The following is a 16,948-nucleotide window of genomic DNA, read 5'->3' on the forward strand; positions in this document are numbered from 1 at the left end:
AGAGTTTCCTAGTAGTTAAGTAACAATAGCAGAACACTATTATAACGTATCAGAGCCTCTTGGTAGTTAAGTAACAATAGCAGAACACTATTAGAACGTATCAGAGCCTCTTGGTAGTTAATTAACAATAGCATAACACTATTATAACGTATCAGAGCCTCTTGGTAGTTAAGTAACAATAGCAGAACACTATTAGAACGTATCAGAGCCTCTTGGTAGTTAATTAACAAAGTCATTAAACTGTAAGAACATATCAGAGCCTCTTTGCAGTTAAATAACAATAGCAGAGCACTATTAGAACATATCATAGCCTCTAAGCAGTTAAGTAACAAAGTCATTACACTGTTAGAACGTATTAGAGTGTCCTAGTTGTTATCTAACAACATCAAAACATTGTTAGAACGTATTAAAATATCTTAGTAGTTAAGTAACAATACCCGAACACTATCATGACGTATTAGAATATCCTAGTAATTAAGTAACAATTTCAAAACACTGTTGGGACGTATTAAAAACTAAAGGTAAAAACTGTTCATTTACTGATAACAAATATTGTAAGATTAGTATGTAATATTACGCATTAGATACACAGAAATCTTAGTTTATTGATTACAAAGAAAGTTGTGTTGTTTATTAAAACTCAGATACTAAATGAAAGGAAATGTTAATTTACTAATTGCAAATACATCCACACTGTCATTTAATATTGAGGTAGTAAAAATGAAGAAATGTTCACGTACTAATCACGGATAAAGAATATTATCTTTTGACATTTGAGTATTAAAAGTAAAGGAATGTTCATCTGTTGATCAAGAATGTTATATTTTGACATTTGATTATTAAAAGTAAAGGAATGTTCATCTATTGATCACGGGAAAAGAATGCTATCCTTTGACATTTGAGTATTAAAAGTAAAGGAATGTTCATTTACTAATCACGGATAAAGAATATTATCTTTTGACATTTGAGTATTAAAAGTAAAGGAATGTTCATCTATTGATCAAGTATGTTATATTTTGACATTTGATTATTAAAAGTAAAGGAATGTTCATCTATTGATCACGGATAAAAAATTTTATCCTTTGACGTTTGAGTACCAAAAGTAATGAAATGTTCATCTACTGATCAAGAATGTTATATTTTGACATTTGAGTATTAAAAGTAATTTTCATCTATTGATCACGGAAAAAGAATGCTATCCTTTGACATTTGAGTATTAAAAGTAAAGGAATGTTCATTTACTAATCACGGATAAAGAATGTTATCTTTTGACGTTTCAGTATTAAAAGTAAAGAAATGTTCACCTACTTATCACAGTTAACAAATGTTATCCTCTGAAAGGCAAATATTAAAAGTATAATATCTATTTACTAATAATAAATACAAAATCGTGTCCTCTAACATTCGACTACTAAAAGTAAAGGAATGTTCATCTATTAATAATGGAAGAAGAATGTTACTCTTTCACATTCGGCGTAAAATGTTTTAAAATGTTCATCTATTAAGCACGAACACAGAATGCTATCTTCTAACATTCGAATACTAAAAGTAAAGGAATGTTCATGTATTGATCACGGATAACGAATGTTATCCTCTAACATTGGAGTACTAAAAGTAAAGGAATGTTCATGTATTGATCACGGATAACGAATGTTATCCTCTAATACTCCAGTACTAAAAAAATAATTGTTCATTTACTGATTACATACAAATCATCTTTAAAGCGATTAGATATTCAAGGAAAATAAAATATCCCATTTATCAAAAGTTGACAAAAAAGTTTCTTTACTGTTCAGGGAATGCATCTTTCTTTATGTGATAGTATGTAAAACAAGAGATCTTCTGATAATACTGAGGATGTAGTACACTATCTTTAACTGAAACTTTGACGATTTTTTATGTATAAACATAAAACCTGAATGTAATATTACGAAGCCAGAGATAAGATAAAATAAAAGGTTTTACAAAAAAGCAAAGAAGACATGGGTTATTTTTCTCCTTAGTTAATTGTTTATGTTAGTAACAAATACAAAACCAAAAGATACCTGCGGTTCGAACGTTGTTTCCTCTAAATCAACCATATTAAGGCGTAGCCCTAATTTGGCCCTACTATTTAAACCTCTACCACAGCAGAAAGCACAGTCCACACATTACAACATAGTATACATTTATTCGTACCAGAGAAGAAGAACTCCAGCAACACATTTGCCCCCGGGCAGTCCACTGTGGACTCTGCTAGAGGGGCAGCCTGCGGCCACTGAAAGTTGGAGGGGCTTCAGGTGGCGCCCTCTACAAGCGTCCTTTTTACCAACATCATTATACGATGTAAGAAAAGTTTGAAACGGGACTGCACAGAGAAGTATATATGTTTCTAAAGTTATAGCCATTGAGAAAGTGGTTGAAACACCTATTAATATTGATTTTTATTATTATACGGTATATAACATAATCCTCCAGTTATTTACCTACTGGTGAGACAGATTCTACAGGTTTGACGTTTATTACGTCCTTGTGGTAATTATTAAATTTTACTGCTAAGGAAGCAACACAAGATGTCATTAATTTGATAATAGCGATGTCAAGAAAACTTAATCCATGGTAAAAATTTCCTCTCAGGTACCTGTTATTATTTGATTATCATTGTAATCGTCACAACAATATGTGGCCACAAGGTATCCACTTATATATATACTAAAGTAATATTTTGTATATTTTTGTAAGGTTCCATGTAATTTTATAACAAAATTCCATCGTGTAATGTTTATAGGAATAACTATAACAATGTCTATGTTTAAGTGTATAAGAATTACTTCTACAACAATGACGCAGTGTGATATTTAGTAGAATTAGTACAATAATAGCACCATGTGATGCTTGTAGTAACAACAACGTTTAATGCTTGTGCTGTTGCACTGCGTTAATTTTAGTGAATTTTCTGAATTACGTCTGGAATTACTACAACAACTAAAAATGTGATAGTTACTGGAATTAGCACAACACAAACACCATATAATATTTATAGGAATTACTACAACAACATCATAATGTGATAGTTACTGGAATTAGCACAACACAAACACCATATAATATTTATAGGAATTACTACAACAATGCCACAATGTAATATTTATTAGAATTACTATTTACTATAATTGGTACAAGAGTAACTCCATGTAGCGTCTAGCGCAGTGGAATAAATAAACAATGTCTCCATGTAATATTTAACACATTAAGCACAAAAATACTCCATTTGATATCTAGTGAAATAGACTGAGCATTATTACTTATAATAGTGACTGAAAGCATGTGTAAAGCCATAATGAATACAACTACTACATACCTGTTTACTATTTATAGGTAGATCTATTGTTACTGTTGAATACATAGCTTTAGCGACTAATCAACATTTACAGTTTCAAAACTAAATAAAATTCAAACCACAATACCACCAGAAGAAAAAGGTTTAATGTTTATACTACAACGACACGTACAAAAAAAGATACGTCAGTGCCATCTATTCAATGTTTACATCTGTTCCGTTTTACTTAGAATGATTACAATCCAGTACCAGTAGTCATATTCAATTAGCGTCAAATAGAGCATTAATTATAATGTAACTGCAGATGCATTATATCATTACAACGCTTCTAGTAATGAACATAGTTCTGACTTAGAGCATATAACTTAAGGTGAAGTCCCGTTAGCAGTCAGTATATACAACTGTTACAACAATTAATACAACATACATTATCATTTCCTGGTGTATTAATGTTAGTAATCATGAAGTTCCACTAATATTTGATATAAAAACCATAAATCAGCATGCATAAGCATCTACAGTAAAACTGTAAAAATAAGGTTATTTCAATTTATTTGTTTATTATTTTTTACTTCATTCGACTATAATTATCCTGCCTGATGTCAGTGAAGATTCGATGAAGAGGCTCTTGAAGCTATTCACTTTCTGTCAGTAATTTTAAGCCTAGGTAAAATTGCAAAATCTAATTATAAAGATAACTTTTCTCTATAAAGTCTGTGCTGTTGCACTGCGTTCATTTCAGTAAAATTTCTTAATTAGTTCTAGAGAAATTCTTATCAGATATTGGCATTGATAAAACTATATTTATATAAAAACAAGGATCGTTGATGTAACAATACTTACAGTAACACGTTAACAATCCATTTACCAAGGAGGAATTAGAATCCAAGTTACCAGAACTAATCCACACTATATTAATATCTACAGCAACACGTTTACTGAGTAGAACTATATACTGATGAAGCTTACAAATATTATTATAATACTACAATAGTGCTAATACTTCCAAATGGCTTGATCTGCCTCTAGTACTAGATAGCAGTATTCTCTGTCAGTGTGTCTTAACACTATACGTTTATTGACTAAGTTAGTGCATTATCTGACACTGACTAGCCTGTTAATCATAAAATATTTTTTATAGTCTTCGTATTGGTATTAGTGTTGGAGCTGAATGAACCCACTGTTTAAGTTATCAGCACAGCTGTGCTCATTTTGAACGTGCCTTTCTGCGTAAGAAAAGAAGCCTCCAGCTCGGCGGGTGACCTTCGTGGCCCTGACAGTGTTGGCTGTACAAAACCGTTAGTCACCCACATCAAAATTGGCTTTCGTCGAGCCCAGACACAACACGGTCCTGTCCTTCCGCCCAGTGGAATGAAGCAAAAACCGCCTGGGCAGCGGAAACAGCCGTTGAAACTGGCGTCGCTGTGGGTTTCTGCCAAGACAAGGATGGAGTGAGAGAAAACGTTTATACTGAGCGTGTTTACCCTCTCCTCACGTACATACTAATGAATATCTGCCTACCTACAGTCAGTCAGGTTGACATAACTTCCAACAGTGAAAAAATATCAGGGAAAGTACTTTTCACCAATGTAAAAAAAACAAAAAACTTAGTTCTAAAAATTAAGTTCTGTTATTTGTATTTACAAAAAGATGACCACTTACATAACTCACACAAACGCGCATGCATAAATCCATGTATAATGAGAAGTTCAATGAACTTTGATAAGTCTTAAGTTTCAGTTTATTAATTTTTGAATCAATGATGTACGTGGTTATTACTAACTCCGAAGATGTAAACAATACCAATCTGTTTAGCACCACGCGACTTACTGTAGTTGTCAATCTTTGCACAAGTTCAGGTAAAACCGTTACCTTTTCCAAATCTAAAAACATCAAACGACGACACATGAAAAACTGCTCATGTGAATATCTAGAGATATAAGTTTGGACCAATTTTAGAGGATTTTAACCATCTGCGAGAGGTGTTTTTCCATGTGTTGTGTTCTAATGCTTTTCGATTCGAATACTATTTTGAGTTTAGACAATCTCATCTGACTGGTAGTTATGCAAAGGCTGAAAAATAAAACAGCTGATAATCTTCACAATAAGTGAAAGTTCATGAAGAATGAGAAACTGACATATTACACTAACTGAATTATAAAATAATTAAATGTTAACTGAACAGATAGAACCATAATCAGTATATAGCAATTGTTTGGTTAATATATTTCAAGTTTATTAATGTCACGTAAGTGAACTACGTCCAGTAATAATACATACGCTAAATACATAGTACAACGTACTGCTACAGAGCTCTTGGATTCCAAGAAACAAAAATACACATGACACGCAACTATAATTTCCTTGCGAGGTTTCACAACTAAAACCAAACTAACTTAGAACAAAACATTTTAACCCGCCATTGACGGCTGTCTAATTGTTGGTAACTTTATCCTTATACTTACTTATATTAATAAGGGTTTATAGTCGTGTGTTTATTTGTATCATCCAACACTTATAAAACATACCTTTCGAATCAAATACACTTATACTGTATATGTAGCCTAAATAAATAAACATAGTTCTAATTTAAAATAACACATAAAGATTTGAGTCTGACAGAGGTAGAAAATGCGCAAGTTTGTAAATTATAGATCTATTTTAGATATTAAGATTTCGATAAGACTAGTTCGTAAGATAAGAATTACAAAGATCATAAACAATTTTAAAGTTAACCAATTGAGGAGGAAAATAGGGCTTTAAGTTCAGGATCTAATGATATGAAATAAAGTTATGACGTGAATAGCTTTAAAGTTTCGTTAATATAACTTTAAAGCTCAGAGTTCTTGGTTACTTAAGACGCACTGATATGGGTCAAGTTAGTTTTTATTGTGTTTGTTTTTAATCCTGGTTAACAGTATTAACAAGTTCATGTTACATTTTATTTTACGGTTCTTTCTTAAAAAGTTAATTAAGTCTTAATCTATCAGAAAAAGTCTTTCTTATCAGTAGAAAAGTTAGAAATTCTTAAAGCATAATAAAGTGTCATGTACTTACAGTGAAAATAAATATCATCTTCAAAGAGCTACATTAATTATATTGTCGCCCAGTGACTCAGAGGTAAGCCTGAAAGGCTATAACGCTAAAATGTGAGGTTCAATTAATGCAGGTGGAAGCTGCGTAAATAGCCCATTTTATAGGTTTGCGCTTTAAAAAACAAATAAACTAAACCAATTTTATTTCGTGACCGACATTTCACGTTATATTCTTTTTCAGGTTACGTTCTCATCAGAAGTACATAACGTTTCAGGTTATGTTTTCATCAAGAGTATATCACGTTCTTATCACGTATTTGGTTATGAAGTTTTTAGAGATACATTTGACTGCATATACAGTTAGGATGATTGTGTCGTAATAAATAATTTTCAAAATTTTGGTAAATATTTTTGATATCCCGGTTTTATGTTCAAGACTAACAAAAGTGGTTTAAATCATGTTTGTCTCTGCTATTTTTTCACAGGTTTCAAATCAGACATGTGCACAAACAGCTTCTGATATACCGTCTATCACAAGTCGCTGCTCAAGACGCCTGAAAAAGCTATATTATTCCTCTAGTTTAGACCCTTTTCTCTATTTAGAAAAATCTGTTTAAACCTATTTTGATAACGTTTGTTAAACAACTCAACTTTAATTTCGGGTCCTGAAAAGGAATTAGTTATGATTGTTAATGTGGTCACTTGGAATACTCAAAAAAAATAAATAATAACCATGGTTAGTACTAGCAAGCTATTGTTTTTGTTGTGTTTTTTTTCCCCCATTCTTCGCCTAAATTCACTCGCACCTGTATGAAAGGAACAGCGATCGTTACATTAATTAGGTTAGGTGAACAGGTCATTTCGACTAAGAAACACGTGGCTTCAAGAAGTCATATCGCAACAGTCTCGAGTGCCTCAAGAATCACACTGGGGACATGAGTATGCATATGGAAACATTAATTAAGTTCTTTTGGTGAACTTTGTTGACCCCAAGCCCGTGGGAGCCTCGCCTTAGCGACGAGATCGGGATCTTGGAAACGTTCTGACAAATGCACTGTGCTGCAAAATCTTATTCTCAGAAATGACTACTAATAAAAGTACTTCTCGAAATATATAAAGTAAAACAGGCAAAATGGCATAAGTTTCAAATATGTATCAATTTTTTTCGATACTGATTTATTCTTCTTCAACTTTTTTGATTTTTTCGTCTTAAGAAGAGATGTAGTCGATATGGAAAGAAATTTCATTTTTCTGAAGACGCAACAACTATAGAAATTATTGTTTATCTTAACAGTTATGTCTCCTGGTGAAAGCTTTGGAACTAATAACACTAAAAATATGGGTTCGATCCCCGCTTCAGACATAAATCAGATAGCCTATTGTGTAGATTTTGCGCTATAGCACACAAATCTTACGAGGTGACAAAGACAATGTTTAAATAGCGTGATACTTTTGTTTTAAAAAGTAATAGACATTGTTTAAATTACTGTTTTTGTTGTAACAAAATTATTGTAGAAATAGGTTTTTTGGTTAAGAAGTAAAGACACAATGTTGAAAGAAATTATTACTGACATTTTTATTTGTCTTATGAGGTGACAGAGACAATTCTTAAATAACTTATGTTTTTTCAATATTTAAAGAAGTGTTTGTGTGTTAAGACGTGAAACAGGCAACGTTTAAAAAACTGATACACTTATTTTAAGACATTACATAGTCAATGTTTAAATAACTTATTTTGTCTTCAGGTATAACACAGACAGTGTTTAAGAAACTGATGATCTTGTCTTTTAACACGTAACTTCATGTTTAAGGAATGCATGTGCTTGTCTCAAAAGGTGGCATAATCAACGTAATGTTGTTTTCTTAAAGATGAAGCTTGCGCAATGTGTAAATAAGTTATTATTGACTTTTTCGTCTCAAAACATGACAGAGATAATGTTTTAAAAGAAAGGACTTTCTTTAAAGATGTGGCAGAGAGAATGTTTAAAAAGCTGACGGTCTTGTCTTAAAAGGTGACATAATGTATAAAGAACCGATGCTCTTGTCTGAAGAATTGACGCAGTCAAAGGTTTGATAACTGATTTGTATTAAATCATGACAGAGACAACGTTTGCAAAATAATGTTCTTGATTTACAAAGAATAGAGTCAATAATTAAAGATCCGATACTTTTGTGTGAAGAAGCAACAGAGTTTAATGAACCGATAGTTTTCTGTTAAGAAGCGACGGAGTCAATGTTTAAAGAACCGATCCGTTTGTGTGAAGAAGAGACAAATTCAGTATTTACGAACAGGTACTTTTGTGTTAAGAAACGACAGTGTCAGTGTTTAATGAACTGATAGTTTTGTGTGAAGAAGCAACAGAGTCAATGTTTAACGAACCGATACTTTGTGTGAAGAACTGACAGACTCGATGTTTAAAGAACCGATACGTTTGTGTGAAGAAGAGACAAATTCAGTATTTACGAACAGATACTTTTGTGTGAAGAAGCAACAGAGTCAATGTTTAACGAACCGATACTTTGTGTGAAGAACTGACAGAGTCAATGTTTAAAGAACTCATGCTCTTATCTCAAGAGATGGCATAGACAACATTTAATATATTTATTATTTTATATTAACAGGCCCCTCACGAGCCAGTGGGGGACATTTTTGTTGAAATAAAAACTATTCAATCTGGTTTTCCTTAATTTGAACTGAAATTTTGTGGACATTTTTACTGGCTTAAAGAAGGCATTTCCCACAGAATTTTATCGTTGAGATTGCGAAATGGGATTAGAAGTGATAACATGACTGAAGTCCGTTAGCGCATCACGAGCTTAACGGCCAAGCTCAAGAAGCATGCAAGTCTCCAAATAACACGCAGAGGTATTCAGGAACCGTTTAGAACCACCTTGATAGATAGTGTGCAGCAAGCCAAGTACAATATTATACCTGTAGCTGCTTTCAAAGTGTTCAGGTCTACTCTTCCTACTGCTGACTATCGTGATGCCTCGACCTTCCTACCGAATCGCAGGTGAAGTCGTTCGGATCTCAATTGAAAGCTAAACATAAAAAGGTGATAGCAGAAGCATAGAAGGTTGGCAATTGCTTAATTAATGATGATGAGAATGTGGTTTTATTGATATATACTGAATTTTACTCCCAGCGAGTAGACCTTAGTACTAGCTAGTATGGAGATTGAACTTACTTTTAATGTTCAACAAATTGTAATGTAAAGACACACCTTGGCTCTTGAGAGACCAGTTAATATGTGGCATATTTAATGTCTAGCGAATTCAATCTGTTATCTTAAGTGTAAAAAGAACTAATATCCACAGGAACTGTTTTTTTTTGTATGTTTTTTTTCCTCATTTGCTATCAGATATTTGCGTAAGCCTACTCAATATCTGTCTGCAATAACCGTCTCTAATTTTGAAATGATAGACTAGAAAGAAGACAACTCGTCAACAGAATCCACCACTACCTCTTGGGCTTCTCTTATCTGACCGATAACTTAAAAAGAAAAGCTCTTGGTAATACAGAAATAAGGTTTAAAATCGAAATATGAACAGCGTTTAGAACATAATTCAGTAATGAGTGTAAGGACTCTCTCTTTGATAAATGCAGCTGAGTTAACTGTTCAGACACCAAGTTTAAACAGCGAGTAACAGCAGCCCAATAAACTATAGAAAACCCACTTTATTAATGATATCACAGCATCCAGTTTAAAAGTCATAAAACAGAAACCCATTAAACTACAAACACCTGGATTTAAAATGTGATAAGTTCAGCTGCAACAACCACAAATCTTAAGTTTAACAATGAGATAAAAGCACCCCAATGAACAATAGACACACAACTAAATAATAATATATACTAACCTAATAAACTATAGACACCAGTTTAACAATTAGATAACACTAACGCATACCCACTCTACAGTACACGAGTACAATTTTAACTGTGTAAAGCATCTATTATTAGTCTTTGAATAAAATAATATGAAGATAAAAAAGCACTATGTAAAATCTCGAATAAGAACAACAAGATTCTTTATACATCAACGTTTTACGCGTACTTACAAAGCATGGTGTAGTATTCAGCTTGTTAAATCAGCTTAAAACTAACGCATGTGATCATGTTTTCAGCGCTGAGAACTACAGTGGTAGATTTAAATTGGTGGTCAACCGCATCATGTATTTACAAACAAGGTAAAATGGTTTAACTTACTACAGAGGTTAATATAACTTCTGGTAATAATTTTAAAATATTTGAATACTGAATAGTATTGAAATATATTATCATGCATTCGTAATTAATCTTGTAATCACAAACATTACAAAATCTATTTAAAAGCAGCTCTAAGAAAGCATTAGATTATTTACGAAGAACTTGTACAGAAAAAAATATTTTCCCTCCCCCCCTCCCCGATTATAACCTCTATCACGAATGGAACTAATAGGATTAGCTCATTAGGGCGCAGAGTTACGACGAAATGGGAGTCAAAAGAAGGGGGAGATCATTCCCCTTCTTAGAACTTAACGAGCGTTTTCCACAATCCTTCTTTAACGAGTCTGCAAATTTCACCCATATATATTTCACTACAGAAAATGCCCTTTTAATAACTAAATCAAATTTACCACTCAAACCTACAGCACATCCAATGTAGAGTTGTTAGTCTGACTTTGTGTACTTCAAGAAAAATTAACCATTCAGTCTAGAAATCAGCATACACTGAAGCCACTTTTCTGTAAGAGAACATTTATGACGAACAGAAGATGACGATAGAGAGTATAGTAAGGTATAATTCTCGAAACTATGTTGATTGAAGATTCGTGCAGCCTATTGTCCAACATTTGTTTGGTCATTTGCTTTGCAGAAAAACTAGGTTTACCAGCAGATGTAACATATGAGCTATATATATGCATAGTGCAATAACTTCCATTCTGAACATCCAGCTTCCGGTGAACAGGCTGTTACTTCGCACACAAATATCATTGCAGAAAAACTAGGTTTACGTTTAGAAACTAATTCTACCAATTTTAAAGTTTAGAATGGAAACATCTTTAAAAATAAAATGCTTAGTCTACCTCGATAAGAAACAATTACAGCAGATGTAACATATGAGCTATATATATGCATAGTGCAATAACTTCCATTCTGAACATCCAGCTTCCGGTGAACAGGCTGTTACTTCGCACACAAATATCAAAACTTTACAAGACGTTACTGATCCAGGTTCTCAGAAACTTTACAAGACGTTACTGATCCATCTTATTTGTGTGGTCGCGTGATCAGATGAAATAAATAACGTTTATTTCTGAGAACCTGGATCAGTAACGTCTTGTAAAGTTCCAAAGGGTTCTCAGAGGACATCATACTTTCCGGAGAAAACATGAAGATAATGGTGAGAAAGTGCAACTCACTTTTCCACAGTAAACTACGTATCTTGTGAGGGTATCAATAAAATAAGTGAGAAGACAAAAATTAATCGCTTATTAATTTGGCCACTTAATACCAAATAAGTTTCTAATGCTTACTGTACATATTCGTAAATAATTATTTATAAAGTTCTTGTACTTCTTTTTAACTCTGTTGATGCTCTCTTGTACCATTTAAAATAAGTTGTTTTCTCTGACGTTTGTTTTCACGCAAGATGTTATATTTTATTCCATATATATTTGTTTAATGGTTGTTGTCTTTGACGAATTTCACTTGAATTGCATTGTCGATTTAAAACAATTGGAAATACACGTAATGTAGGGCTAATTAAATTAATGTTTTGTAAGTGTGATGTTTGAAAGTTTATTTAACGATTAAATTGGCATATTTCAGTTATTAAGCTATATCTTTATCAAGATGAACTAATATTATACCAGGTTGAACCAATATCTTTAACACCATCAACTGTAATATTTACAAATATAAATCAATATCCTTATCGAGACAAAACTAGTATTTCTACAAGAATGAGCTAATATTTTACCAAGATAATTTAATACATTTACCACGATAAGATAGTATATTTACGAAAATGAACTTGTTTTATGACCAAGACGACTTAATAGCTTCACTAAAATGAAATATTATTTCCATCAAGACGAACTTGTATTTTTTAATAAAACAGTATCTTTACTACCATCTGAGCTAGTACGTTTACGAAAATAAACTTGTCTTTATCAAGATGACTGGCATCCTTACAAGATAAACTAGTGTTTTATCAAGATGAGCTGGTACGTTTACAATAATAAACTAGTGTCTTTATCAAGATGAGCTGGTACGTTTACAAGAATAAACTAGTGTCTTTATCAAGATGAGCTGGTACGTTTACAAGAATAAACTAATGTCTTTATCAAAATGAGCTGGTACGTATACAAGGATAAACTAATGTCTTTATCAAAATGAGCTGGTACGTATACAAGGATAAACTAATGTCTTTATCAAGATGACTGGCAATCTTTATCAGAATGAACTGGTAGTTTACAAGGATGATCTAGTGTATCTATCAACATGACTGCCATTTTTATCAAGATGAGCTGATAGTTTACAAGGATAAGCTAGTGTCTTTATCAAGGTGGGTTTTTACGTTTATCAAGATAAATTAAGATGTGGTGGCATCTTTATCATGAAAAGCTTGACGTTTACAAGGATAAACTAGTATATTTATCAAGATGAGTTTGTACGTTTACAAGGATAAACTAGTGTCTTTATCAAGATGACTGGCATCCTTATCAAGATGAGCTGGTACATTTACAAGATAAACTAGTATCTTTATCAAGATGAGTTTGTACGTTTACAAAGATAAACTAATGTCTTTATTAAGATAAGCTGACAGGTTTTCAAAGATAAACTAATGTTTCTATCAAGGGGAGCTGGCACGTTTACACAGATAAACTAGTGTCTCTACGAAGATGATCTGGTACGTTTACAAGGATAAACTAGTGTCTCTATCAAGATGAGCTGGTACGTTTTTCGAAGATAAACTAACGTCTCTATCAAGATGAGCTGGTACGTTTACAAAGATAAGCTAGTGTCTCTATCAGGATGAGCTAGTACGTTTACAATATAGTAAGCTTAGATGAACTAATAACTTAACCGAGATAAACCAGTTTTTAACAAGATAAGTTGGTATTTTTACCAAATTAAACTAATATACTTACCAAAATAAACTGGTATTTTTACTAAGATAAGTATATTTACCAAAATTATTTGAAATCTTTACAATCATGGTTGAATACCTTCACTAAGATTGGTTGGCGTCTTTCCTAAACTAAACTAGCATCTCTTATACTATCAGTAGCATCACGTTCGTTTTCATCAACGTACTATAATAGCAATCTGTTGTCGGTCAACTGGAAATATTTGAAGATTTTAGATAATTCTTCAGCACAGTAACTCAAAGTTTAATTCTAACGTGAAAGAAAGTTTCCTGCTTTTTGAGTACAATTTACTTCCTTGTTAGAATTCTTATTTGTTCTATTTCAAATATTTCTGTATTTATAGCCACAGCTGTTCTCTGTGTAACGCTTATTGTCAAAAGAACCGAAAAACTTTATCTTCATAAAAATAAACCAAACTTAGAAAACTTTTCACAACACGTAATATTTAAAATACTTTGATTCTCAAATGGGGCTTTCTTTCATCGATTAGTAACAGCACAAGACATAAGGGTTACATGTTTGACTTTTAACACTCAGTATGGTTAACTTGTTCTTACTCTCTGTTGAACTGATAAATTCCATTTGCTATAAAGACTATATCATTTCTTTCTTAGATCTTCGATGTTTCCATATGTTTGTTATAGTTTTGTTTCTGCCCCCCAGTGGCACAGCGGTATGTCTACGGACTTACAACGATGGAAACCGGGTTTCAATACCCGTGGTGGGCAGAGCACAGTTAGCCCATTGTGTAGCTTTGTGCTTAACTTCCAACAAACAAGCAAATAGTTTTGTTTCTAAATCATTTCTGCTTGGACTCCAGATGTTTCATAAAATGCAGCAGAAACCTAAGATATCAGTAGAATTTTGGTTTCTGTGGCATCATTTCCAGCACGTAGAGATGAAGATATACATTTTCAAACATGTAAAAAGTAATATATATATATTCAGGTTTCTGTTTTATCGTTTCGAACATATAGAAACTAAGATATGTCTAAGTCAAGACTAAGATTATAGTAGACTTTGGGTTTGTGCTCTATTTTTCAAACGTGTACAAAGTAACGTTAAACTTTAGGTTTTTATTGTACCTTTTCAAACATCTACAAAATAACACTCAACTTTCGGTTTCTATTGTATCGTTTCAAACACGTATGAATAAAGATTAAAGTAGACTTTGAGTTTGCACTCTTTCCTTTCAAACATTCTATCTATTTATACAAACTAACATTAAACTTCTGATTTATATTATATCGTTTCACGCATGTAGAAGTTAAGATTAGGGTCCAGTTTAGCTTCTGCGTCTCCCCCAACTTCAGGTTTCATATACAAATCAAAAACTGAAATAAAGTACCAATATAGCTAATAATAATAAAAACAAGTAGCTCAGAAGCAAAGATTTCTAATGCCTTGAAATGCCTTTTAAAATAACTTTTAAAACATCTAGGAAAACTACAATCGAGTGAATATATCATAATAATGTGCTCACATATGACTTATTAATTAATGTACAGTGACGTGTACTAGTAATGAATACGAGTTAATTGATTGTAGTTACCTTTTCCGAGCGAAAATGTCCTGGTCTGATGCTCTGTCTTTCTAAACATGTACAAAATAACTTTAAATTTTAGGTTTCTGTTGTAGCGTTTTAAACACGCAGAAATTAAGATTGCAGTAGACTTTGGGTTTGTGTCGTATCTTTTCAAACATTAAACTTCGAGGCTCTATTGTACTATTTCAAACATGTAGAAACTGAGATTACGGTAGACTTTGAGTTTGTACCTTTATCTTTTAAACATGTACAAGCCAACTGTTTTTACTTGGACATCGGTCTAAATAAGTGAAAACTTTACCACAGTGTTGATTAGAATATTCAACATATGTACTTTAATTTTCGTTCTTTCAATTTAAGTTTATGTTTATTATAATAATAGTTCTGAATTTTCAGCTTAGTTTATGGACTTCAGACTAACCTAATCCTTCTGGGCTGGCTGTATCTCATCAAATATTATTGGGTTTACGGCCGAAAATATAGTTAACAGTGAGGGTACCCAACTGATGAAACAATGCATTATCATTATTATAACTAACACGGTTTGAACATATTCTAATTGGCTGTGCTCATTGCTCTCTATATATTTTTTAGTTGTGATCTATGTAAGTAGCTTACCCTTTATGAAAATAGAATACTTACTAATAACATTAGAATATTTATCATATCGTTTTAAACATGTAGAAACTAAAATTACAGCAAACTTCGGGTTTCTATTATACCGTTTCAAACATGTTGAAACTAGGACTAGAGCAAACTTCTGGTTGCTATGGTAGCGTTTTTTGTTCTTCGGATCTCCCTGAGTTTATCCACATGAGTTAGTGAGCTATACGGAAAGTGGCCCTAAGTGAATTCTTCTCTTTTCCCCAGACGTTTTTAGAGTCGAGCTGCATATATATATATATATATATATATCTGTATGATATAAATGTGAAGGATTGTATTCAGGAACCAAATACAAAATCAGCATTTACCGAACTGAGCCATCCTATTAAATAATCCAGTTTATTTGTAGCTTTCTTTCAGTAAATACAACTGTAAAATATTGGACACAAATTTCGATGTACAATTAGAAAGGAAAGTGGAAAAACAGCAGACCCCTCTAGCGAGATTAAATCTAGGCTTGATTGTATTATAAATATTTTTTCTGGCCTTAAATTATAAGCTTTCCTTTATAAAATTCACCCTGCCTGCTTACATCTGAGTATTTTCATAAGTAAAGTTTTATACAATGTTATTTTGAATAAAAGATGAGCCATGAACTTTGGTAAACTCAAAAGTTATTCCATTCTTCATAGTCCCTCTTCAAAGCTTTAATTTTATAAGTTCAGCTAATAAATCTTCTAATCTTTAAAGAGACGACAGAAATACTGAAAGCTGAGTATTAGCAATACCTAAATGAAACGCTCCGAATATTTTTAAAAGGTGTTTATTTTATCCCTTGAATTCTCTCATCTGATGCTGGTAAGGAATTTTCTCTTTGATGTGTCTAGCACGTACATATACGCTCAGTTATTTAACACGTTAAGAAGAAACCAAGCATCTTCTTAAACTGAATGATACAGGCTATAATGTACTGTTAGCGTTTTTATCATACCAATGTTACCAATATCCGTTTGAAACTCTATGAATTCTCAGCAGTGTTGTCACAAAATATAAAAATGTATTTCTCATAAAGTTTCAATATTTTCTTTTTCCATTTTGTTGTATCCGTACTTAATCTATTTGATGTTATAAGTAAATAAAAAACACCCGCTTTCGTTGCTGACAGCAGAATGTTTAACAACAATGGTCAACATTATTAGTCAATAAAAATATTTTGATATTTTTACTAATTATCATATATGTAAAGAACCACAAAATACCACGATTTTTTTTTTTTTTTTTTTTTTTTTTTTTTTTTTTTTT

At 32.2% G+C, this 16,948-nt stretch overlaps 1 protein-coding gene and 1 long non-coding RNA gene across 5 annotated transcripts in view; one reads left to right on the top strand and one right to left on the bottom strand.

The window, feature by feature from the left end:
- Window positions 1–16,948, bottom strand: part of LOC106461875 (eyes absent homolog 1-like) — an 88,469-nt gene that overhangs the window by 68,802 nt on the left and 2,719 nt on the right. For 2 of the 3 annotated variants that reach the window (XM_013921740.2, XM_013921739.2), the window contains exon 1: window positions 2,046–2,221. The exons of the other annotated variant lie outside the window; for it this stretch is intronic. In XM_013921740.2, the coding sequence (XP_013777194.1) occupies window positions 2,046–2,081 (36 nt within the window). In that variant the 5' untranslated portion in view covers window positions 2,082–2,221. Of the gene's footprint in view, window positions 1–2,045; window positions 2,222–16,948 lie in introns of those variants that run through there. 3 annotated transcript variants of the gene reach the window in all.
- Window positions 2,363–7,095, top strand: LOC111086371. Of its 2 annotated transcripts, none has more exons than XR_002611093.1 (3): window positions 2,363–2,616; window positions 4,461–4,770; window positions 6,840–7,095. It is a non-coding gene; the product is annotated as an uncharacterized LOC111086371 (long non-coding RNA). The 2 variants fall into 2 exon arrangements; XR_002611094.1 differs by having other exon boundaries at window positions 2,363–2,598.

Source organism: Limulus polyphemus, unplaced genomic scaffold (genome assembly GCF_000517525.1).
Source record: "Limulus polyphemus unplaced genomic scaffold, Limulus_polyphemus-2.1.2 Scaffold1050, whole genome shotgun sequence".
Lineage (NCBI taxonomy): Eukaryota > Metazoa > Arthropoda > Merostomata > Xiphosura > Limulidae > Limulus > Limulus polyphemus.